The 23,748-nt window shown below is 47.3% G+C and overlaps 1 protein-coding gene across 1 annotated transcript in view; it reads right to left on the bottom strand.

The window, feature by feature from the left end:
* Positions 1 to 340: 340 nt before the first annotated feature.
* clpb (caseinolytic mitochondrial matrix peptidase chaperone subunit B) overlaps positions 341 to 23,748 on the bottom strand; it is a 165,726-nt gene continuing 142,318 nt past the window's right edge. Inside the window, exons 13-16 of the mRNA XM_041199189.1 lie at positions 11,624 to 11,697; positions 9,503 to 9,622; positions 5,009 to 5,113; positions 341 to 1,221 (exon numbers count right to left, since the gene is read on the bottom strand). Of these exons, the coding sequence (XP_041055123.1) occupies positions 973 to 1,221; positions 5,009 to 5,113; positions 9,503 to 9,622; positions 11,624 to 11,697 (548 nt within the window). The 3' untranslated portion in view covers positions 341 to 972. The remainder of the gene's footprint in view (positions 1,222 to 5,008; positions 5,114 to 9,502; positions 9,623 to 11,623; positions 11,698 to 23,748) is intronic.

Here is a 23,748-nt window from a genome sequence, read left to right as displayed (position 1 = left end):
TGGGGGTGGTAATTGGCCAGATTGGTTTCCTTGCTTTAAGTGGACAGGACATACAAAAGGCCCTTTGTAAACCTTTTAAGCCCTAATGAAACTCAAAGAGGGACAAGGCAGTGAGGAAGAAATAAAAGATGGATCTGGGCTTCGAGAGGCAGGTGTTCGGGGTTCGTGGGGAGGAGGGGTGTAGTTTTAAAGTCCCCCTGTATAAGGCGCAGTTATGATACCAAACCCCAAAACAAAGGGTGTCTGAGAGTGGAGCATCTCGTTTAGTTGTCTGTGGTCTGATGGATGGGTAAAATAACAAAAGTCTGCAATCACTGAATCTCTGAAGTTCAAACTATAATTCGGGCAAATCAGAAATTTAATTAGGTATCCACTGTCCCACTGTAAAGAGACAACACGATTTAGTTATACCTCTCTCTCTCTCGATGGCTCACTTTGAAATGCCAGCATGTAACTCACGCTGTACAGACTGGCAGATTTTCCACTCCCATTCCTGTGGTCCGTGCTGAATTATAATGAGCTGCAATAACTCTTGAGTCGCTCACAAAACACAGCAAAAGGAAAATAAAACCAACCAGGGAAAATCTGGTTCCTGAGTGCTCCCCGACGTCTCCTGGAACAGGAGGTGGCAATTTGGCCCCTCAGACCTGTCACATGGGAACAGGAGGAGGTCATTCAGGCCCTGAGGCTTGTTCCTCCAGAGAATGTACCTGTTGGCAAGTGGTGGGCAGATAGTGGGGGGAGGTACGGCCAAAAATAGACCTGTGGATCCCGTGCCACAGCACGAGTCAGTGGCGAGGGAGAGGAATGGAGACATCACGAACGATTCAGTGAAGGGATGGAGAGATCACAGGGAGGGTGGGGAGGGAGGGGGGGGCGGGGGATGTGGTGTGTGGGTGGGCTGTGAATTTCTTCATTCCCGTACGGCAGCAGTCAGTCATGGTCGAAGTTCCAGCTCCTATCCGGTGAGTGCTACAACCGGTGGGCCACCTTGTCTGCTTTGACTGGGACCCTGATGTCCAGCCGGCGGGACTTGCTGTCTTTCTCCACGATCTCCAGCCTGATCTTTGTGCCCCTGGAGTCAGGCTCCCCGTGTTCCGCACCTTGCTCCCTCGTCACTCCCATGCCCGAACTTTCCACAGCAATGCGAAGTGTGCATCCGTGAGGCAGAAGCTCCTGTTCGTAGGCAGCTGCCAGCTGGTTTACGACACGCCGCTCCACCTGGGTGAAAAACACAGGGGGGAGGGTGGGGGTGTGAGCAGAATATATAAAATTCCATCACTTACAGTCATAATACGAGAGTTTGTGATCTAGGGCTGGGTGGGACATAGGAGCAGGAGTCAGCCATTCAGCCCCTGGAGTCTGCTCTGGCATTCAACTAGATCATGGCTGATCATCTACTTCAACACTACTTTCCCACACTAACCCCATATCCCTTAATATCATTAGTAATGAGTAATCTATTTATCTCTGTCTTGAATGATTGAGCTTCCACAGCCCTCTGGGGTAGAGCATTCCAAGGATTCACCAGCCATTGAGCGAAGAAATTCCTCCTCATCTCAGCCCGAAATGGCCGGCCCCTTATTCTTAGACGGCATCCCCTAGTTCCAGACCCGCTCCCCGCCAAGGGTAACATCCTTCCTGCATCTACCCTATCGAGCCCTGTAAGTTTCAATGGGGTCACCTCTCATTCTTTGAAACTCTAGAGAATACAGGCCCAGTCTCCTTAATCTCTCCTCATAAGATAGTCCTGCCGTCCCAGGATTTGGTTTGGTGAGCCTCCACTGCACTCCCTCTATGGCAAGTATATCCTTCCTTAGGTAAGGGGCCCAGAACTGTCATGCAATACTCCAGATGTGGTCTCACCAAGGCTCTACACAACTGAAGCAAGACAACTTTACTCATGTACTCAAATCCCCTTAAGATAAAGGCCAACATACCACTTCCCTTCCTAACCGCTTGCTGCACCTGCACGTTAGCTTTCAGTGACTTTTTAATAATTCATTCAATTGCTCTGGGTGTTGCTGCCTAGGTCAGCATTTATTGCCCATCCCTAATTGCCCTTGAGAAGGTGGTGGTGAGCTGCCCTCTTGAACCGCTGCAGTCCATGTGGTGTAGGTACACCCACAGTGCTGTTAGGGAGGGAGTTCCAGGATTTTGACCCAGCGACAGTGAAGGAATGGCGATATATTTCCAAGTCAGGATGGTGAGTGACTTGGAGGGGATCTTCCAGGTGGTGGTGTTCCCATGTGTCTGCTGCCCCTGTCCTTCTATTTGGAAGTGGTTGTGAGTTGGAAAGTGGTGTCTAAGGAGCCTTGGTGAGTTCCTGCAGTGTATCTTGTAGATGGTACACACTGCTGTCACTGTTCATTGGTGGTGGAGGGAGTGAATGTTTGTGGATGGGGTGCCAATCAAGTGGGCTGCTTTGTCCTGGATGGAGTCAAGCTTCTTGAGTGTTGTTGGAGCTGTACTCATCCAGGCAAGTGGGGAGTACTCCATCACACTCCTGACTTGTGCTTTGTAAATGGTGGATACACTTTGGGGAGTCAGGAGGTGAGTTACTTGCTGTAGGATTCCTAGCCTCTGACCTGCTCTTGTAGCCACAGTATTTATATGGCTAATCCAGTTCAGTTTCTCATCAATGGTAACTTTCAGGATGTTGATAGTGGGGGATTCAGTGATGGTGAAGCCATTGAATGTCAAGGGGCGATGGTTAGATTTTCTCTTGTTGGATATGGTCATTGCCTGGCATTTGTGTGGGGCAAATGATACTTTCCACTTGTCTGTCCAAGCCTGGATATTGCCCAGGTCTTGCTGCATTTGGACATGGACTGCTTCAGTATCTGAGGAGTCGTGAATGGTGCTGAACATAGTATGCTCAGTGAACATCCCCACTTCTGACCTTATGATGGAAGGAAAGTCATTGATGAAGCAGCTGAAGATGGTTGGGCCGAAGACATTACCCTGAGGAACTCCTGCAGTGATGTCCTGGAACAGAGATGACTGACCTCCAACAACCACAACCATCTTCCTTTGTGCTAGGTATGACACCATCCAGTGGAGAGTTTTCCACCTGATTCCCAGTGGGAAAACAAAGACATCCAGGTCCCTATGGACATCAACAGTGCCCAACCTCTGGCCTTTTTAGAAATACTCCGCACCTCTGCTCCACCCATCAAAGTGGATAACCTCACACTTATCCACATTATATTCCAACTGACATGTTCTTGCCCATGCACTCAAGCCTAGGATACTGAAAGCTTTATTAATCACACTCTCAACCTGTCCTGCCACCTTCAATGATTTATGCACATTTACACCCAGGTCGCTCTGCTCCTGCATCCCTTTTTGAATTGTGCCCATTATTTTATATTGTCTCTCCACACTCTTCCTACCACAATGAATTACTTTACACTTCTCTGCGTTAAATTTCATCTGCCACCTGTCCACCCATTCCACCAATCTACCTATGTCCTTTTGAAATAAAAACAGAAAATGCTGGAAAATCTCTTCATATGGATTCAAAACATTAGCTCTGTTTCTCTCTCAGATTTCCAGCATCTGCAGTATTTTGCTTTTATCTATGTCCTTTTGAAGTTATACACTATCCTCCTCACGGTTCATAAAGCTTTCAAGTATTGTATTGTCTGCAAATTTTGAAATTGTGCCCTGTACCCCAGAGTCTAGGTCATTAAACTATATCAGGAAGAGAAAAGGGCCCAATACTGACCCCTGGGGAACTCCACAACAAACCTTTGTCCTGTCTGAAAAACATCCATTAACCAATACTCTGTTTCCTGTTACTCAGCCAATTTCGTATCCATGATATTACCCTGGTTTATTTTATTCCATGAGCTATAACTTTTCTCACAAGTCTGTTGTGCAGCGCTGTATTGAATGCCTTTTGGAAGTCCATGTACACCAGATCAACAGCATTACCCTCATCAACCCTCTCTGTTACCTTATCAACAAAATTCAACGAGCTCGTTAAACACAACTTTCCCTCAACAAACTCGTGCTGGCTTTTTTAAATTAATCCATATTTGCCCAAGTAATTATTAATTTTGTCCCAATTTTTGTTTCTAGAAGTTCCCCCACCAGGGAAGTTAAACTGACTGGCCTGCAGTTGCTGGGCTTATCCTTACACCTTTTTTTGAACAAGAGCATAATAACATTTGCAATTCTCTAGGTTTTTGGCACCTCCCCTGAGTCCAAGGAAGACTGGAAATTACGACTCTGCATTGCTGCTTTCACTTCCCTCAGATTCATCTCATCCGGTCCTTGTTCCTTATCAACTGTGAGTACAGACAGCCTATCCAATACCACCTCCTTATCAATTGTAAACCCTTCAAGTGTCTGAATTATCTCCTCTTTCACTATGACCTGTGCAGCAATGTCTTCCTTGGTAAAGACAGATGTATTTATTTATTTAGTATTTATTTAACACCTCAGCAATGTCCCCGGCCTCCATGTGCAAATCCCCTTTCTGGTCCCTAACCGGTCCCACTCCTCCTTGGACCATCCTTTCACTATTTATATGCCTTATGAATGGTGAGGATTTGGAATTCTCTGCCTGATAGGATGGTGGAAACAGGTTTAAGAGCAGCCTTTAAAAGGGAATACGTTAAGTATTTGGAGGGAATATTGCAGGGAAATGGGAAAATATTGTGTGATTGGGGTTAACTGGATTTCTCTTTAAAAGGGCTGATGCAAACTTGATGGGCCAAATGGCCCTCTTTGGTGCTGTACTATTTTGTGCCTCTCAAACTCCTTTCACCCCAGTTACTGTATATATAGAGGCACTGATGCTCTAGCAGACCCCTGGCATATTTAGCTTCTTGTCATTGCACTCTGTGCTTGGGCTGAATGTAGCGTGCTGTATTAGTCACTGTGATCTATGACATATTCATATTTAATCTGCTTTATTTACAGAAGCTGTGATTTATGGCTGACACTGCCCCATAATCTCTCACTGCGCAACCGCTCCCCCCCCCACCCCCACCCTCACCTCGTGCTTGATGGATCTCGCTCCGTAATGTAAATTGTATCCTTCCGCCAGTACATCCATCACCTCCTGGTCCCACTGCAGGTTGATATCGTGTCGTTGTTTGGCCTAAAGGGAAATGAAAGGCATTTCAGGGTCATACGTTTACTGGATTTACTGTGCAGCCACTCAACATCCCCGTCAACCCTTCATAAAAAAAACACAAGAGAATATGCAACAAGCTCCTCTGAGGAGGTTCCAGTGGGTAAAGGTACAGTTGGCGTAGCAGTGGGCTGTGCCCACGACCGAGTTTTGCACTCAATTTTAAAGCCCTCACTCTTTCTTTCAAATTTCCCCACAGCCTTGCCCCTCTCTCTCTGTAACCTCCTCCAGTTTAAAGACTCTCTGAAATATATGCCTACCTCAGGTTCTTGTCTCCCTGATTTTAATCGCTCCACCATCGTTGGCTGTGCCGTCGGCTGCCTGAACCCTAAGCTCTGGAATTCCCTCCCTAAACGTCTCTGCCTCTTTCCTTCTCTGAGAGCCACCTCAAAACCTGCCTTTGGTCAACTGTCCTAATATATTCCTACGTGGCACAACGTCATATTGTGTCAATCACTCTTCTGTCAAGCATCTCGGATCATTTTACTATGTTAAAGGTGCTATATAAATGCAAAGTGTTGTTGTTTGATCCCCAGGTTAATGATCTTGGGTGGGGAAGTAGGGGAGCTATCGCTACTAGTGTGACCCCTGGAGCCAGGGAGCAGAAAGTCAGACAGAGTTCCTGTTGCTATGTGCTCCCCAAGGATCCCTTTGTACACAGGTGAATGTGCTTAAACCGACTTCCAACAGCACCTTCTAAACCCACAGCCTTTACCATCGAGAGGGTCAAGGGCAGCAGGCGCATGGGATCACCACCACCTGCAAGTTCCCTTCCAAGTCACACACCATCTTGACTTTGGAATGATATCGCCGTTCCTTCACTGTCGCTGAGTCAAAATCCTGGAACTCCCCCCTGCGAACAGCACTGTGGGTGTACCTACACCACATGGATGGCAGGAGTTGATTGGGCCACACAGCCCATCGAGCCTGCTCCACCATTCAACACAATCATGGCGGATCTTGGCTTCAACTCCATTTTCTCGCCTGCTCTCCATATCTCTTGATTTCCTGAGAGACCAATAATCTGTCTATCTCAGCCTTAAATATGTTCAATGATGGAGCATCCACAACCCTCTGGGTATAGAGAATTCCAAAGAACTCACAACCCTTTGAGAGAAGAAATTTCTCCTCATCATTCTTAAATGATCAGCCCCTTATCCTGAGGCTGTGCCCCCATGTTTTAGACCACCCGACCAGTGGAAACAATATCTCAGTGTCCACTCTATCAAACCCCTTCAGAATCTTGTAAGATTCAATGAGATTGCCTCTCACTCTTTAAACTCAAGAGAATATAAACCCAATTTACTCAGCCTCCCATCATTGGACAACCCCCTCACTGCAGGGACCAATTTAGTGATCCCTCACTGTACGACCTCCAATGCAAGTAAATCCTTTCTCAAATATGGAGAACAAAACTGCACACAGTATTCCAGATGTGGTCTCACCAAGACCCTTTACAATTCCAGCAAGACTTCTTTATTCTTGTTCTCCAATCCCCTTGCAATAAAGGCCAACATGCCATTTACCTTCCTAATTGCTTGTTGCACCTGCATGTTAACTTTCTGCCCTCCTTACAGGAGCAGTCCCAGGTCTCTTTGAACATCAACATTTGCTAGTTTCACACCTTTTTAAAAAATATTCTGCTTTTCTGACAACTAAGTGAATAACTTCATATTTCCCCGCATTATACTCCATCTGCCATCTTGTTGCCCACTCATCGAACCCTGTCTATATCTCTTTGCAGTCTGCATCCTCCCCACAGCTTACTTTTCCAGCTAGCTTTGCATCATCAGCAAACTTTGACGCATTACTCTCTGTCCCTTCATCTAAGTCATTAATATAAATTGCAAAAAGCTGAGGCTCCATCGCTGATCCTTGTGGCACTCCAATAGTCATAGCCTGCAACTTGAAAATGCCCCATTTTTGTCCACTCTCTGCTTTCTATATGTTAACCAATCCTCTATCCATGCTAATATATTACTGCCAACTCCATGAGCTCTTATCTTGCCTATTAACCTTTTTTTGTGGCAGCTTATCGAATGCCTTTTGGAAATCCAAGCATACCACGTCTACTGGTTCCCCTTTATCTAACCTACTAGTTACATTCTCAGAAAACTCTAATAAATTTATCAAACAGGATTTCTCTTTTGTAAAATCATGTTGACTTGTTTTAATCAGATATACTTTTCTAAGTGCATTAAGGCTTCCTTAATAATAGATTCTAGCATTTTCTCAACAACTGATGTCAGGCTAACTGGCCTGTTTTCTCTTTCCTTCCTTTCTTGAAAAGCGGTGTTGCATTTGCAAACTTCCAATCTGATGGGACCTTTTCCGAATCCAAGGAATTTTAGAAAATCATATGGGGCTCACCACATCTTCTCAAGGGCATTTAGGGGTTTGCAATAGACACCCACATCCCAAGAACGAATAAAAATAATACTCTTGCAGCTAGTCTGCAATTTCTACACAGGCAATGTTACATTGAGTGGTCAACCCATGAAACAGGCTTCATAGGGAAATGGTTCATTCGGATGCAAATTGTACAGATTTCTTAGGAGAAAGTAATATTTTGACATGGAGCATACGAGCAATTTGAGGCATGGGGTCAGGGTGGGAAAGTGGAGTTGATGTAGAGGTTCAGCCTTGATCTTATTGAATGGCAGCGTAGGCTCAATGGGCCAGTGGCCTACCCCAGCTCCTATTTCTTATAATGTGTGGTGAGTGCAGCTTGAGAGCCTTTGGACCTGTGGTTCCCAAAGCGGGGTGGGTTTCCTCACCTCATGTCTGGGTCTCATTCACAGAGACTCATTGATAGAGGCTGATTGCTGTGATTGGTCGATAGCACCAGGACGGTAAAAGGTGGACCAGATGGACCTTGGCCTTCCTTCATTTAACAACTCCCAGGTTCCTTAACTGGTGTGTTGATGGTCTGGAAGGCGCTGCCCGAAAGTGCAGTGGAAGCAGAATCAATAATGGCTTTCAAAGGAGAATTGTATAAATACTTGGAGAGGGAAAATCTGCAGGGTCATGGGGAACTAATTGGATAGCTCGTTCAAAGAGCTGCCGCGGGCATGATGGGTTGAATGGCCTCTTGGGCTCTATTAAGAAAACATTTCAATGGGCTTGATTGGCAGGCAAAGGAAGACAAGAACCTGGTGAAACCACTTTCTGTTGCTGTGAGTCATAGAAACTAAATTTGTTTTCTCTTAGCATAATGTTCAGATCAAGGGCATCATGCACATCGGCAGCCTGAAGGAGACACATAAAGAAACTCCGACTTCAACTTTCTAAAGGGAATTGGATCAATTTTAAATTTACAATCGCAAAGAGATACAAAACAGAGAATCCTGGAAGGTTAATAAAGCAATAGGAATGGGATGTGGGCAGGGCCAGCATTTACTATCCTTGCTCAGAGGGCAATTAAGAGTCAACCACATTGTTATGGGTCTGGAGTCACATGTAGGCCAGACCAGGTAAGGACGGCAGATTTCCTTCCCTAAAGGACATTAGTGATCCTGATGGGTTCTTACGACAATCGGCGATGTTTTTGTGGTCATCATTAGACTTTTAATTCCAGTTTTTTTAATTGAACTCTGCCATGGTGGGATTTGAATCTGGGTCCCCAGTGCATTACCCCAGGTCTCTGGAATACTAGTCCAGTGACAATACCACTATGCCACCGCCTCCCCCGCTTTGCAAATAAAGGGAGCGTGTATAAAAGCCAGGAAGTTACGCTAACCCTATATGACCCTCTCGTGCCCAATTCTGGGCACCACACTTTAGGAAGGATGTGAAGGTTTTAGCGAGGATACAGAAGGGAGTTCATTAGAATGGTCGCAGGGATGAGGATTTATATTTACACGGAGAGACTGGAGAAGCTGTAGTTCTTTTTAGAGCAGAGGAGATTAAGGGGAGATTTGATGGAGGTGTTTTAAGGTTGTGAAGAGTTTAGTTAGAGCAAACAGAGAAACCATTTCCAGCAGCTGAAGGGTTGATAAGCAGAGGACTCAGGTTTAAGGTGGCTGGCAAAAGAACCACAGGTGACATGAGGAAGAATGTTTTTAGCTGAGTGGTTAGGATCTGGAAGTCGCTGCCTGATAGGGTGGGAAATACAAACTCATTAATGGCCTTCAAAAGAGAATTAGATATATATTTGAAGGAGAAAAACCACAGGGATATGTGGAAAGAGCAGGGGAGAAGGACTAACCGGATCGCTTTTTGAAAGAGCTGGTACAAACTTGATGGGCCGAATTGACCTCCTTCTGTGCGTTATGGTGCATTCTGTGATTCCAGGGTGTGATATATTTCACACTGACACAGATTTTTGAAATCATCAGCACAGGATCCCTTCCTTACCTTCTTGGCCCAAAAAACTAACTCCTTGTTGACCAGCTGAATCAGTTCGGAGTGACAGAAGGGAAGAAAATAAACAATCTCGTTGATTCTGCCCAGAAACTCGTCCCGTCGGAAATGGGCCTGGATAGAAGCACATTCACCATATGTCAGCGGGTTATTATCATAAAGCCTTATGTTTCAATTACATCAAAATGTCATTTGGTAGCACAGAACTCGAGTATTACAGAAAAAAGACATATTTTCAAAGCTTTTTGTCTTGCACTCATCAGGACAATCGCAAGAATACCAATGTCAGGGGAAGCAACAACTGTATGAGAAGAGAGTGCTGATTGGATGGCAATTGGACTCTGATTGGTAGAGGTGTTGCCGTGGAGAATGCACCAGTTAATAGGGACTGACAGTTAACTGCCAAGCATTGTTAGAAATTTAAACCGGGCAGCTTGACTCTGATTGGTCAAGGTATTGCCCTGAGGAATGAACCAGCAAATGGCTGTCACTTATTTTGTTTAGCTGAAACAGGTGCAATGTGTGTACATGTCCTTTCTGTCTGCAAAGAACAGGACCCTGTGTGTGAACATACGTAGCTTTCAGTGCACGCAAATGTGCCACACTGCGAGTCCAACTGACAATCTTAAATTGCTTGTCAGTGTAATTTTTAGTACAATGTGGATTACTTAGCAAATGTTGTCCAATCGCGGAATCACATCTAACGTAAGTTACTGTGTTTTGAGTTTTGCAAGTACGGGCTGGTTGGGTACGATCTGTACCTTGCCCGTTGCGACCAGCGGAAGGGACATGCTGTTTGGTGTGATCCACCAGTCTTTGGGACATAGGGCCTATGTACCTAGCATCACTGGCAGTGAAATTCATATACCATGTTACTCATTTGTGTGATAGGCAGAGTGTCTTTTTGGCTTGATGGCAGCATCCTGTTAGTGGTGAATACCCACTCGTGTTGCTACTGCATAGTAGCAGCATGTTGCACCTGTTGCCCAGATTTTTCAGATACCTTCCCCTTCCAGGGTAATCTGAGGCAGATTGGGCACTGTTCAGGGCCAAAAGTGATGGCCTTAGGCCCGTTCATGAGTCTGCGTGATATACAGCCATTATCCTGCGGGATGTCTCTGATGCGCCTTATTTCAGCATCAAAATGTTAATGTAATGGTGACAGTAGGACCAATAGGCAATAAGGGAATGGGCAGGGTAGAGTGATTCACAGTGTTCAAGGCAGAGATTGAGGAGCTCCTGAGGGCAGCGCACAGAAGCCATAGTCACTCAGGAAGTCATTAGTGACTTTGACCAGGTCACTCGATATCTAGCGAGTTGTATGGTTGGAGGAGAAAAAATTGAGGATAATGCCAGGGTGCCAGTTAAGTTCCTTCAACTAAACACTTGGAAGAATTTCTGCAATGAATAATCAGATAGGAGGGACCTGAGAGGAAAATCCATGAGGGGTTTTCAAACTGTGGGTGCATGTTTTTTCTTTATCCTTTCATGGGATGTGGGTGTCACTGGCAAGGCCAACATTTGTTGCCCATCCCTAATTGCCCTTGAACTGAGCGTCTTGCTCAGCCATTTCAGAGGGCAGCTAAGAGTCAGTCACATTACTGTGGGTCTGCAGCCACATGTAGGCCAGACCGGGTAAGGACAGCAGATTCCCTTCCCCGAAGGACATTAGTGAACCAGATGGGTTTTTTTTACAATAATCAATGATAGTTTTATGGTCATCATTACTGAAACTAGCTTTATATTCCAGATTTATTAACTGAATTTAAATTCCACCAGCTGCCATAGTGGGATTTGGACTCATGTCCTCAAAGCATTAGCCTGGGAATCTGGATTACTATTCCAGTGACATTAGCATTATGCCACTATCTCCCTTTAAATGGCTGAGTTGGGATGAAAGAGGAATGAATGACAATGGGAGTTGAGGTATTAAAGGGATGAGTAACAATGGTGGTGTTGGGGTGCTGGAGGGGTGGGGCTCGATAGGAGAGTAGAGGGATGGGCTAAAAGCAAGGGAATGACCAATGATGGGCAAATGGCAGTTTCTTGTCCTTAACTACTCTTGTACTTGGTTCAGTTGCTGTAGCAGCTGCTAAACTTGAGTAGTTATATTACCTTTAGAATGGGTCTGATCACATGTTCTTTGAAATGTCTGGAGATGGTCACTTTCTCACTCAGAAATACATCATCTGCAATAACCAGAGAGAAGCACAAGTCAAGAGGATCCAGGAACTTCAGTCAACCTTTTCAACAGGGACAATGAACGCTCCACATATTTAGACTTACACTGATAAGGACTGAAGTGATGACTCCTCCCTCCCATCTGCATTCCATCTGATTCTTGCCATCAACATCTCCTCTCTGTAACTGACCAAGTCTCAATTACTTACTGAAGGCACTGTCCAGTGTGATACTGACCGGTGTCAGTTACTGAAGGCACTGTCCAATGTAATACTGACCGGTTCAGTTACTGATGGCACTGTCCAGTGTGATACTGACCGGTGTCAGTTACTGAAGGCACTGTCCAGTGTGATACTGACCGGTGTCAGTTACTGAAGGCACTGTCCAGTGTGATACTGACCGGTGTCAGTTACTGAAGGCACTGTCCAGTGTAATACTGACCGGTGTCAATTACTGATGGCATTGTCCAGTGTAATACTGACCGGTGTCAGTTACTGAAGGCACTGTCCAATGTGACACTGACCGGTGTCAGTTACTGATGGCACTGTCCAGTGTGATACTGACTGGTGTCAGTTACTGATGGCACTGTCCAGTGTGATACTGACCGGTGGCAGTTATTGATGGCACTGTCCAGTGTGATACTGACCGGTGTCAGTTACTGAAGGCACTGTCCAGTGTGATACTGACCGGTGTCAGTTACTGATGGCACTGTCCAGTGTAATACTGACCGGTGTCAGTTACTGAAGGTACTGTCCAGTGTGATACTGACCGGTGTCAGTTACTGAAGGCACTGTCCAGTGTGATACTGACCGGTGTCAGTTACTGAAGGCACTGTCCAGTGTAATACTGACCGGTGTCAGTTACTGAAGGCACTGTCCAGTATGATACTGACCGGTGTCAGTTACTGATGGCACTGTCCAGTGTGATACTGACCGGTGTCAGTTACTGATGGCACTGTCCAGTGTGATACTGACCGGTGTCAGTTACTGAAGGCACTGTCCTGTCTAATACTGACCAGTGTCAGTTACTGAAGGTACTGTCCATTGTGGTACTGACCGGCTTCTGTTACTGAAGACACTGTCCAGTGTGGTACCGACTAGTGTCTCGGTTACTGAAGGCACTGTCCAGTGTAGTACTGACCAGTGTCTCAGTTACTGAAGGCACTGTCCAGTGTGGTATTAATCGGTGTCTGTTACTGAAGGCACTGTCCAGTGTGGTACTGATTGGTGTTTCGGTTACTGAAGGCACTGTCCAGTGTAGTACTGACCAGTGTCTCAGTTACTGAAGGCACTGTCCAGTGTGGTATTAATTGGTGTCTGTTACTGAAGGCACTGTCCAGTGTGGTACTGATTGGTGTTTCGGTTACTGAAGGCACTGTCCAGTGTAGTACTGACCAGTGTCTCAGTTACTGAAAGCACTGTCCAGTGTGGTATTGACTGGTGTCTGTTACTGAAGGTACTGTCCAGTGTGGTGCTGACTGGTGTTTCAGTTACTGAAGGCACTGTCCAGTGTGGTATTAATCGGTGTCCGTTACTGAAGGCACTGTCCAGTGTAGTACTGACCAGTGTCTCAGTTACTGAAGGCACTGTTCAGTGTAGTACTGACCAGCGTCTCAGTTACTGAAGGCACTGTCCAGTGTAGTACTGACCAGTGTCTCAGTTACTGAAGGCACTGTTCAGTGTGGTATCAATTGGTGTCTGTTACTGAAGGCACTGTCCAGTGTGCTGCTGACCAGTATCAGTTCCTAAAGGCACTGTGCAGTGTGGTACTGACTGGTGTTTCGGTCACTGAAGGCACTGTCCAGTGTGGTATTAACCGATGTCTGTTGCTGAAGGCACTGTCCAGTGTGGTATTAAACGGTGCCTGTTACTGAAGGTACTGTCCAGTGTGGTACTAATCGGTGTCTGTTACTGAAGGTACTGTCCAGTGTGGTATTAATCGATGTCTGTTGCTGAAGGCACTGTCCAGTGTGGTACTGACCAGTGTCTCAGTTACTGAAGGCACTGTCCAGTATGGTACTGACCAGTGTCTCAGTTACTGAAGGCACTGTCCAGTGTGCTGCTGACCAGTGTCTCAGTTACTGAAGGCACTGTCCAGTGTAGTACTGACCAGTGTCTCAGTTACTGAAGGCACTGTCCAGTGTGGTAATGACCAGTGTCTCAGTTACTGAAGGCACTGTCCAGTGTGGCACTGACCAGTGTCTCAGTTACTGAAGGCACTGTCCAGTGTAGTACTGACCAGTGTCTCAGTTACTGAAGGCACTGTCCAGTGTGGCATTGACCAGTGTCTCAGTTACTGAAGGCACTGTCCAGTGTAGTAATGACCAGTGTTTCAGTTACTGAAGGCACTGTCCAGTGTGGTACTGACCAGTGTCTCAGTTACTGAAGACACTGTCCAGTGTAGTACTGACCAGTGTCTCAGTTACTGAAGGCACTGTCCACTGTGCTGCTGACCAGTGTCTCAGTTACTGAAGGCACTGTCCAGTGTAGTACTGACCAGTGTCTCCGTTACTGAAGGCACTGTCCAGTGTGGTACTGACCAGTGTCTCAGTTACTGAAGGCACTGTCCAGTGTAGTACTGACCAGTGTCTCAGTTACTGAAGGCACTGTCCAGTGTGGTACTGACCAGTGTCTCAGTTACTGAAGGCACTGTCCAGTGTGGTACTGACCAGTGTCTCAGTTACTGAAGACACTGTCCAGTGTAGTACTGACCAGTGTCTCAGTTACTGAAGGCACTGTCCAGTGTGGTAATGACCAGTGTCTCAGTTACTGAAGGCACTGTCCAGTGTAGTACTGACCAGTGTCTCAGTTACTGAAGGCACTGTCCAGTGTGGTACTGACCAGTGTCTCAGTTACTGAAGGCACTGTCCAGTGTGGCACTGACCAGTGTCTCAGTTACTGAAGGCACTGTCCAGTGTGGCACTGACCAGTGTCTCAGTTACTGAAGGCACTGTCCAGTGTAGTAATGACCAGTGTCTCAGTTACTGAAGGCACTGTCCAGTGTAGTACTGACCAGTGTCTCAGTTACTGAAGGCACTGCCAGTGTAGTACTGACCAGTGTCTCAGTTACTGAAGGCACTGTCCAGTGTGGTGATGACCAGTGTCTCAGTTACTGAAGGCACTGTCCAGTGTAGTAATGACCAGTGTCTCAGTTACTGAAGGCACTGTCCAGTGTAGTAATGACCAGTGTCTCAGTTACTGAAGGCACAGTCCAGTGTAGTAATGACCAGTGTCTCAGTTACTGAAGGCACTGTCCAGTGTAGTACTGACCAGTGTCTCAGTTAATGAAGGCACTGTCCAGTGTGCTGCTGACCAGTGTCTCAGTTACTGAAGGCACTGTCCAGTGTGGTAATGACCAGTGTCTCAGTTACTGAAGGCACTGTCCAGTGTGCTGCTGACCAGTGTCTCAGTTACTGAAGGCACTGTCCAGTGTGGTACTGACCAGTGTTTCAGTTACTGAAGGCTCTGTCCAGTGTAGTACTGACCAGTGTCTCAGTTACTGAAGGCACTGTCCAGTGTGGTATTAATCGGTGTCTGTTACTGAAGGCACTGTCCAGTGTAGTACTGACCAGTGTCTCAGTTACTGAAGGCACTGTCCAGTGTAGTACTGACCAGTGTCTCAGTTACTGAAGGCACTGTCCAGTGTGGTAATGACCAGTGTCTCAGTTACTGAAGGCACTGTCCAGTGTAGTACTGACCAGTGTCTCAGTTACTGAAGGCACTGTTCAGTGTAGTACTGACCAGTGTCTCAGTTACTGAAGGCACTGTCCAGTGTAGTACTGATCAGTGTCTCAGTTACTGAAGGCACTGTCCAGTTTAGTACTGACCAGTGTCTCAGTTACTGAAGGCACTGTCCAGTGTGGTATTAATCGGTGTCTGTTACTGAAGGCACTGTCCAGTGTAGTACTGACCAGTGTCTCAGTTACTGAAGGCACTGTCCAGTGTGGTATTAATCGGAGTCTGTTACTGAAGGCACTGTCCAGTGTAGTACTGACCACTGTCTCAGTTACTGAAGGCACTGTCCAGTTTGGTAATGACCAGTGTCTCAGTTATTGAAGGCACTGTCCAGTGTAGTACTGACCAGTGTCTCAGTTAATGAAGGCACTGTCCAGTGTAGTACTGACCAGTGTCTCAGTTACTGAAGGCACTGTCCAGTGTGGTAATGACCAGTGTCTCAGTTACTGAAGGCACTGTCCAGTGTAGTACTGACCAGTGTCTCAGTTACTGAAGGCACTGTCCAGTGTGGTACTGACCAGTGTCTCAGTTACTGAAGGCACTGTCCAGTGTAGTACTGACCAGTGTCTCAGTTACTGAAGGCACTGTCCAGTGTGGTATTAATCGGTGTCTGTTACTGAAGGCACTGTCCAGTGTAGTACTGACCAGTGTCTCAGTTACTGAAGGCACTGTCCAGTGTGCTGCTGACCAGTGTCTCAGTTACTGAAGGCACTGTCCAGTGTGGTAATGACCAGTGTCTCAGTTACTGAAGGCACTGTCCAGTGTGGTATTAATCGGTGTCTGTTACTGAAGGCACTGTCCAGTGTAGTACTGACCAGTGTCTCAGTTACTGAAGGCACTGTCCAGTGTAATACTGACCAGTGTCTCAGTTACTGAAGGCACTGTCCAGTGTAGTACTGACCAGTGTCTCAGTTACTGAAGGCACTGTCCAGTGTGGCACTGACCAGTGTCTCAGTTACTGAAGGCACTGTCCAGTGTAGTACTGACCAGTGTCTCAGTTACTGAAGGCACTGTCCAGTGTGGTAATGACCAGTGTCTCAGTTACTGAAGGCACTGTCCAGTGTAGTACTGACCAGTGTCTCAGTTACTGAAGGTACTGTCCAGTGTAGTACTGACCAGTGTCTCAGTTACTGAAGGCACTGTCCAGTGTGGTAATGACCAGTGTCTCAGTTACTGAAGGTACTGTCCAGTGTAGTACTGACCAGTGTCTCAGTTACTGAAGGCACTGTCCAGTGTAGTACTGACCAGTGTCTCAGTTACTGAAGGCACTGTTCAGTGTGGTAATGACCAGTGTCTCAGTTACTGAAGGCACTGTCCAGTGTAGTACTGACCAGTGTCTCAGTTACTGAAGGCACTGTCCAGTGTAGTACTGACCAGTGTCTCAGTTACTGAAGGCACTGTCCAGTGTAGTACTGACCAGTGTCTCAGTTACTGAAGGCACTGTCCAGTGTAGTACTGACCAGTGTCTCAGTTACTGAAGGCACTGTCCAGTGTAGTACTGACCAGTGTCTCAGTTACTGAAGGCACTGTCCAGTGTAGTACTGACCAGTGTCTCAGTTACTGAAGGCACTGTCCAGTGTAGTACTGACCAGTGTCTCAGTTACTGAAGTCCCTGTCCAGTGTAGTACTGACCAGTGTCTCAGTTACTGAAGGCACTGTCCAGTGTGGTGATGACCAGTGCCTCAGTTACTGAAGGCACTGTCCAGTGTAGTACTGACCAGTGTCTCAGTTACTGAAGCCACTGTCCAGTGTGGCACTGACCAGTGTCTCAGTTACTGAAGGCACTGTCCAGTGTAGTACTGACCAGTGTCTCAGTTACTGAAGGCACTGTCCAGTGTAGTACTGACCAGTGTCTCAGTTACTGAAGGCACTGTCCAGTGTAGTACTGACCAGTGTCTCAGTTACTGAAGGCACTGTCCAGTGTGCTGCTGACCAGTGTCTCAGTTACTGAAGGCACTGTCCAGTGTAGTACTGACCAGTGTCTCAGTTACTGAAGGCACTGTCCAGTGTGCTGCTGACCAGTGGCTCAGTTACTGAAGGCACTGTCCAGTGTGGCACTGACCAGTGTCTCAGTTACTGAAGGCACTGTCCACTGTGCTGCTGACCAGTGTCTCAGTTACTGAAGGCACTGTCCAGTGTGCTGCTGACCAGTGTCTCAGTTACTGAAGGCACTGTCCAGTGTTGTACTGACCAGTGTCTCAGTTACTGAAGGCACTGTCCAGTGTAGTACTGACCAGTGTTTCAGTTACTGAATGCACTGTCCAGTGTGGTACTGACCAGTGTTTCAGTTACTGAAGGCACTGTCCAGTGTGGTATTAATCGGTGTCCGTTACTGAAGGCACTGTCCAGTGTAGTACTGACCAGTGTCTCAGTTACTGAAGGCACTGTCCAGTGTAGTACTGACCAGTGTCTCAGTTACTGAAGGCACTGTCCATTTTGGTCATGACCAGTGTCTCAGTTACTGAAGGCACTGTCCAGTGTGGTAATGACCAGTGTCTCAGTTACTGAAGGCACTGTCCAGTGTGCTGCTGACCAGTGTCTCAGTTACTGAAGGCACTGTCCAGTGTGGTACTGACCAGTGTCTCAGTTACTGAAGGCACTGTCCAGTGTAGTACTGACCAGTGTCTCAGTTACTGAAGGCACTGTCCAGTGTGGTATTAATCGGTGTCTGTTACTGAAGGCACTGTCCAGTGTAGTACTGACCAGTGTCTCAGTTACTGAAGGCACTGTCCAGTGTAGTACTGACCAGTGTCTCAGTTACTGAAGGCACTGTCCAGTGTGGTAATGACCAGTGTCTCAGTTACTGAAGGCACAGTCCAGTGTGGCACTGACCAGTGTCTCAGTTACTGAAGGCACTGTCCAGTGTAGTACTGACCAGTGTCTCAGTTACTGAAGGCACTGTTCAGTGTAGTACTGACCAGTGTCTCAGTTACTGAAGGCACTGTCCAGTGTAGTACTAATCAGTGTCTCAGTTACTGAAGGCACTGTCCAGTGTAGTACTGACCAGTGTCTCAGTTACTGAAGGCACTGTCCAGTGTGGTATTAATCGGTGTCTGTTACTGAAGGCACTGTCCAGTGTAGTACTGACCAGTGTCTCAGTTACTGAAGGCACTGTCCAGTGTGGTATTAATCGGAGTCTGTTACTGAAGGCACTGTCCAGTGTAGTACTGACCAGTGTCTCAGTTACTGAAGGCACTGTCCAGTGTAGTACTGACCAGTGTCTCAGTTACTGAAGGCACTGTCCAGTGTAGTACTGACCAGTGTCTCAGTTACTGAAGGCACTGTCCAGTGTAGTACTGACCAGTGTCTCAGTTACTGAAGGCACTGTCCAGTGTGGTAATGACCAGTGTCTCAGTTACTGAAGGCACTGTCCAGTGTAGTACTGACCAGTGTCTCAGTTACTGAAGGCACTGTCCAGTGTGGTACTGACCAGTGTCTCAGTTACTGAAGGCACTGTCCAGTGTAGTACTGACCAGTGTCTCAGTTACTGAAGGCACTGTCCAGTGTGGTATTAATCGGTGTCTGTTATTGAAGGCACTGTCCAGTGTAGTACTGACCAGTGTCTCAGTTACTGAAGGCACTGTCCAGTGTGCTGCTGACCAGTGTCTCAGTTACTGAAGGCACTGTCCAGTGTGGTAATGACCAGTGTCTCAGTTACTGAAGGCACTGTCCAGTGTGGTATTAATCGGTGTCTGTTACTGAAGGCACTGTCCAGTGTAGTACTGACCAGTGTCTCAGTTACTGAAGGCACTGTCCAGTGTAATACTGACCAGTGTCTCAGTTACTGAAGGCACTGTCCAGTGTAGTACTGACCAGTGTCTCAGTTACTGAAGGCACTGTCCAGTGTGGCACTGACCAGTGTCTCAGTTACTGAAGGCACTGTCCAGTGTAGTACTGACCAGTGTCTCAGTTACTGAAGGCACTGTCCAGTGTGCTGCTGACCAGTGTCTCAGTTACTGAAGGCACTGTCCAGTGTGGTAATGACCAGTGTCTCAGTTACTGAAGGCACTGTCCAGTGTAGTACTGACCAGTGTCTCAGTTACTGAAGGTACTGTCCAGTGTAGTACTGACCAGTGTCTCAGTTACTGAAGGCACTGTCCAGTGTGGTAATGACCAGTGTCTCAGTTACTGAAGGTACTGTCCAGTGTAGTACTGACCAGTGTCTCAGTTACTGAAGGCACTGTCCAGTGTAGTACTGACCAGTGTCTCAGTTACTGAAGGCACTGTCCAGTGTGGTAATGACCAGTGTCTCAGTTACTGAAGGCACTGTCCAGTGTAGTACTGACCAGTGTCTCAGTTACTGAAGGCACTGTCCAGTGTAGTACTGACCAGTGTCTCAGTTACTGAAGGCACTGTCCAGTGTAGTACTGACCAGTGTCTCAGTTACTGAAGGCACTGTCCAGTGTAGTACTGACCAGTGTCTCAGTTACTGAAGGCACTGTCCAGTGTAGTACTGACCAGTGTCTCAGTTACTGAAGGCACTGTCCAGTGTAGTACTGACCAGTGTCTCAGTTACTGAAGGCACTGTCCAGTGTAGTACTGACCAGTGTCTCAGTTACTGAAGTCCCTGTCCAGTGTAGTACTGACCAGTGTCTCAGTTACTGAAGGCACTGTCCAGTGTGGTGATGACCAGTGCCTCAGTTACTGAAGGCACTGTCCAGTGTAGTACTGACCAGTGTCTCAGTTACTGAAGCCACTGTCCAGTGTAGTACTGACCAGTGTCTCAGTTACTGAAGGCACTGTCCAGTGTAGTACTGACCAGTGTCTCAGTTACTGAAGGCACTGTCCAGTGTAGTACTGACCAGTGTCTCAGTTACTGAAGGCACTGTCCAGTGTAGTACTGACCAGTGTCTCAGTTACTGAAGGCACTGTCCAGTGTGCTGCTGACCAGTGTCTCAGTTACTGAAGGCACTGTCCAGTGTAGTACTGACCAGTGTCTCAGTTACTGAAGGCACTGTCCAGTGTAGTACTGACCAGTGTCTCAGTTACTGAAGGCACTGTCCAGTGTGGCACTGACCAGTGTCTCAGTTACTGAAGGCACTGTCCACTGTGCTGCTGACCAGTGTCTCAGTTACTGAAGGCACTGTCCAGTGTGCTGCTGACCAGTGTCTCAGTTACTGAAGGCACTGTCCAGTGTTGTACTGACCAGTGTCTCAGTTACTGAAGGCACTGTCCAGTGTAGTACTGACCAGTGTTTCAGTTACTGAAGGCACTGTCCAGTGTGGTACTGACCAGTGTCTCAGTTACTGAAGGCACTGTCCAGTGTAGTACTGACCAGTGTCTCAGTTACTGAAGGCACTGTCCAGTGTGGTATTAATCGGTGTCCGTTACTGAAGGCACTGTCCAGTGTAGTACTGACCAGTGTCTCAGTTACTGAAGGCACTGTCCAGTGTAGTACTGACCAGTGTTTCAGTTACTGAAGGCACTGTCCAGTGTAGTACTGACCAGTGTCTCAGTTACTGAAGGCACTGTCCAGTTTGGTACTGACCAGTGTCTCAGTTACTGAAGGCACTGTCCAGTGTGGTATTAATCGGTGTCTGTTACTGAAGGCACTGTCCAGTGTAGTACTGACCAGTGACTCAGTTACTGAAGGCACTGTCCAGTTTGGTCATGACCAGTGTCTCAGTTACTGAAGGCACTGTCCAGTGTAGTACTGACCAGTGTCTCAGTTACTGAAGGCACTGTCCAGTGTGGTGATGACCAGTGTCTCAGTTACTGAAGGCACTGTCCAGTGTGGCACTGACCAGTGTCTCAGTTACTGAAGGCACTGTCCAGTTTGGTAATGACCAGTGTCTCAGTTACTGAAGGCACTGTCCAGTGTAGTACTGACCAGTGTCTCAGTTACTGAAGGCACTATCCAGTGTGGTGATGACCAGTGTCTCAGTTACTGAAGGCACTGTCCAGTGTGGCACTGACCAGTGTCTCAGTTACTGAAGGCACTGTCCAGTGTGGCACTGACCAGTGTCTCAGTTACTGAAGGCACTGTCCAGTGTGCTGCTGACCAGTGTCTCAGTTACTGAAGGCACTGTCCAGTGTGGTAATGACCAGTGTCTCAGTTACTGAAGGCCCTGTCCAGTGTAGTACTGACCAGTGTCTCAGTTACTGAAGGCACTGTCCAGTGTAGTACTGACCAGTGTCTCAGTTACTGAAGGCACTGTCCAGTGTGGCACTGACCAGTGTCTCAGTTACTGAAGGCACTGTCCAGTGTAGTACTGACCAGTGTCTCAGTTACTGAAGGCACTGTCCAGTGTGGCACTGACCAGTGTCTCAGTTACTGAAGGCACTGTCCAGTGTAGTACTGACCAGTGTCTCAGTTACTGAAGGCACTGTCCAGTGTGGTAATGACCAGTGTCTCAGTTACTGAAGGCACTGTCCAGTGTAGTACTGACCAGTGTCTCAGTTACTGAAGGCACTGTCCAGTGTAGTACAGACCAGTGTCTCAGTTACTGAAGTCCCTGTCCAGTGTAGCACTGACCAGTGTCTCAGTTACTGAAGGCACTGTCCAGTGTGGTACTGACCAGTGTCTCAGTTACTGAAGGCACTGTCCAGTGTAGTACTGACCAGTGTCTCAGTTACTGAAGGCACTGTCCAGTGTGGTAATGACCAGTGTCTCAGTTACTGAAGGCACTGTCCAGTGTGCTGCTGACCAGTGTCTCAGTTACTGAAGGCACTGTCCAGTGTGGCACTGACCAGTGTCTCAGTTACTGAAGGCACTGTCCAGTGTAGTAATGACCAGTGTCTCAGTTACTGAAGGCACTGTCCAGTGTAGTACTGACCAGTGTCTCAGTTACTGAAGGCACTGTCCAGTGTGGTAATGACCAGTGTCTCAGTTACTGAAGGCACTGTCCAGTGTAGTACTGACCAGTGTCTCAGTTACTGAAGGCACTGTCCAGTGTAGTACTGACCAGTATCTCAGTTACTGAAGGCACTGTCCAGTGTGGTAATGACCAGTGTCTCAGTTACTGAAGGCACTGTCCAGTGTGCTGCTGACCAGTGTCTCAGTTACTGAAGGCACTGTCCAGTGTAGTACTGACCAGTGTCTCAGTTACTGAAGGCACTGTCCAGTGTAGTACTGACCAGTGTCTCAGTTACTGAAGGCACTGTCCAGTGTGGTACTGACCAGTGTCTCAGTTACTGAAGGCACTGTCCAGTGTAGTACTGACCAGTGTCTCAGTTACTGAAGGCACTGTCCAGTGTAGTACTGACCAGTGTCTCAGTTACTGAAGGCACTGTCCAGTGTGCTGCTGACCAGTGTCTCAGTTACTGAAGGCACTGTCCAGTGTAGTACTGACCAGTGTTTCAGTTACTAAAGGCACTGTCCAGTGTGCTGCTGACCAGTGTCTCAGTTACTGAAGGCACTGTCCAGTGTAGTACTGACCAGTGTTTCAGTTACTGAAGCCACTGTCCAGTGTAGTACTGACCAGTGTTTCAGTTACTGAAGGCACTGTCCAGTGTAGTACTGACCAGTGTCTCAGTTACTGAAGGCACTGTCCAGTGTAGTACTGACCAGTGTTTCAGTTACTGAAGGCACTGTCCAGTGTAGTACTGACCAGTGTCTCAGTTACTGAAGGCACTGTCCAGTGTGGCACTGACCAGTGTCTCAGTTACTGAAGGCACTGTCCAGTGTGGTATTAATCGGTGTCTGTTACTGAAGGCACTGTCCAGTGTAGTACTGACCAGTGTCTCAGTTACTGAAGGCACTGTCCAGTGTGGTAATGACCAGTGTCTCAGTTACTGAAGGCACTGTCCAGTGTAGTACTGACCAGTGTCTCAGTTACTGAAGGCACTGTCCAGTGTGGTAATGACCAGTGTCTCAGTTACTGAAGGCACTGTCCAGTGTAGTACTGACCAGTGTCTCAGTTACTGAAGGCACTGTCCAGTGTAGTACTGACCAGTGTCTCAGTTACTGAAGGCACTGTCCAGTGTAGTACTGACCAGTGTCTCAGTTACTGAAGGCACTGTCCAGTGTAGTACTGACCAGTTTCTCAGTTACTGAAGGCACTGTCCAGTGTAGTACTGACCAGTGTTTCAGTTACTGAAGGCACTGTCCAGTGTGGCATGACTGGTGTCTAAGTTACTGAAGGCACTGTCCAGTGTGGCACTGACCAGTGTCTCAGTTACTGAAGGCCCTGTCCAGTGTGGCACTGACCAGTGTCTCAGTTACTGAAGGCACTGTCCAGTGTAGTACTGACCAGTGTCTCAGTTACTGAAGGCACTGTCCAGTGTAGTACTGACCAGTTTCTCAGTTACTGAAGGCACTGTCCAGTGTAGTACTGACCAGTGTTTCAGTTACTGAAGGCACTGTCCAGTGTGGCATGACTGGTG

Source organism: Carcharodon carcharias, chromosome 11, assembly GCF_017639515.1.
Source record: "Carcharodon carcharias isolate sCarCar2 chromosome 11, sCarCar2.pri, whole genome shotgun sequence".
Taxonomy (NCBI): domain Eukaryota; kingdom Metazoa; phylum Chordata; class Chondrichthyes; order Lamniformes; family Lamnidae; genus Carcharodon; species Carcharodon carcharias.
This window is presented reverse-complemented; position numbering and strand designations above follow the sequence as displayed.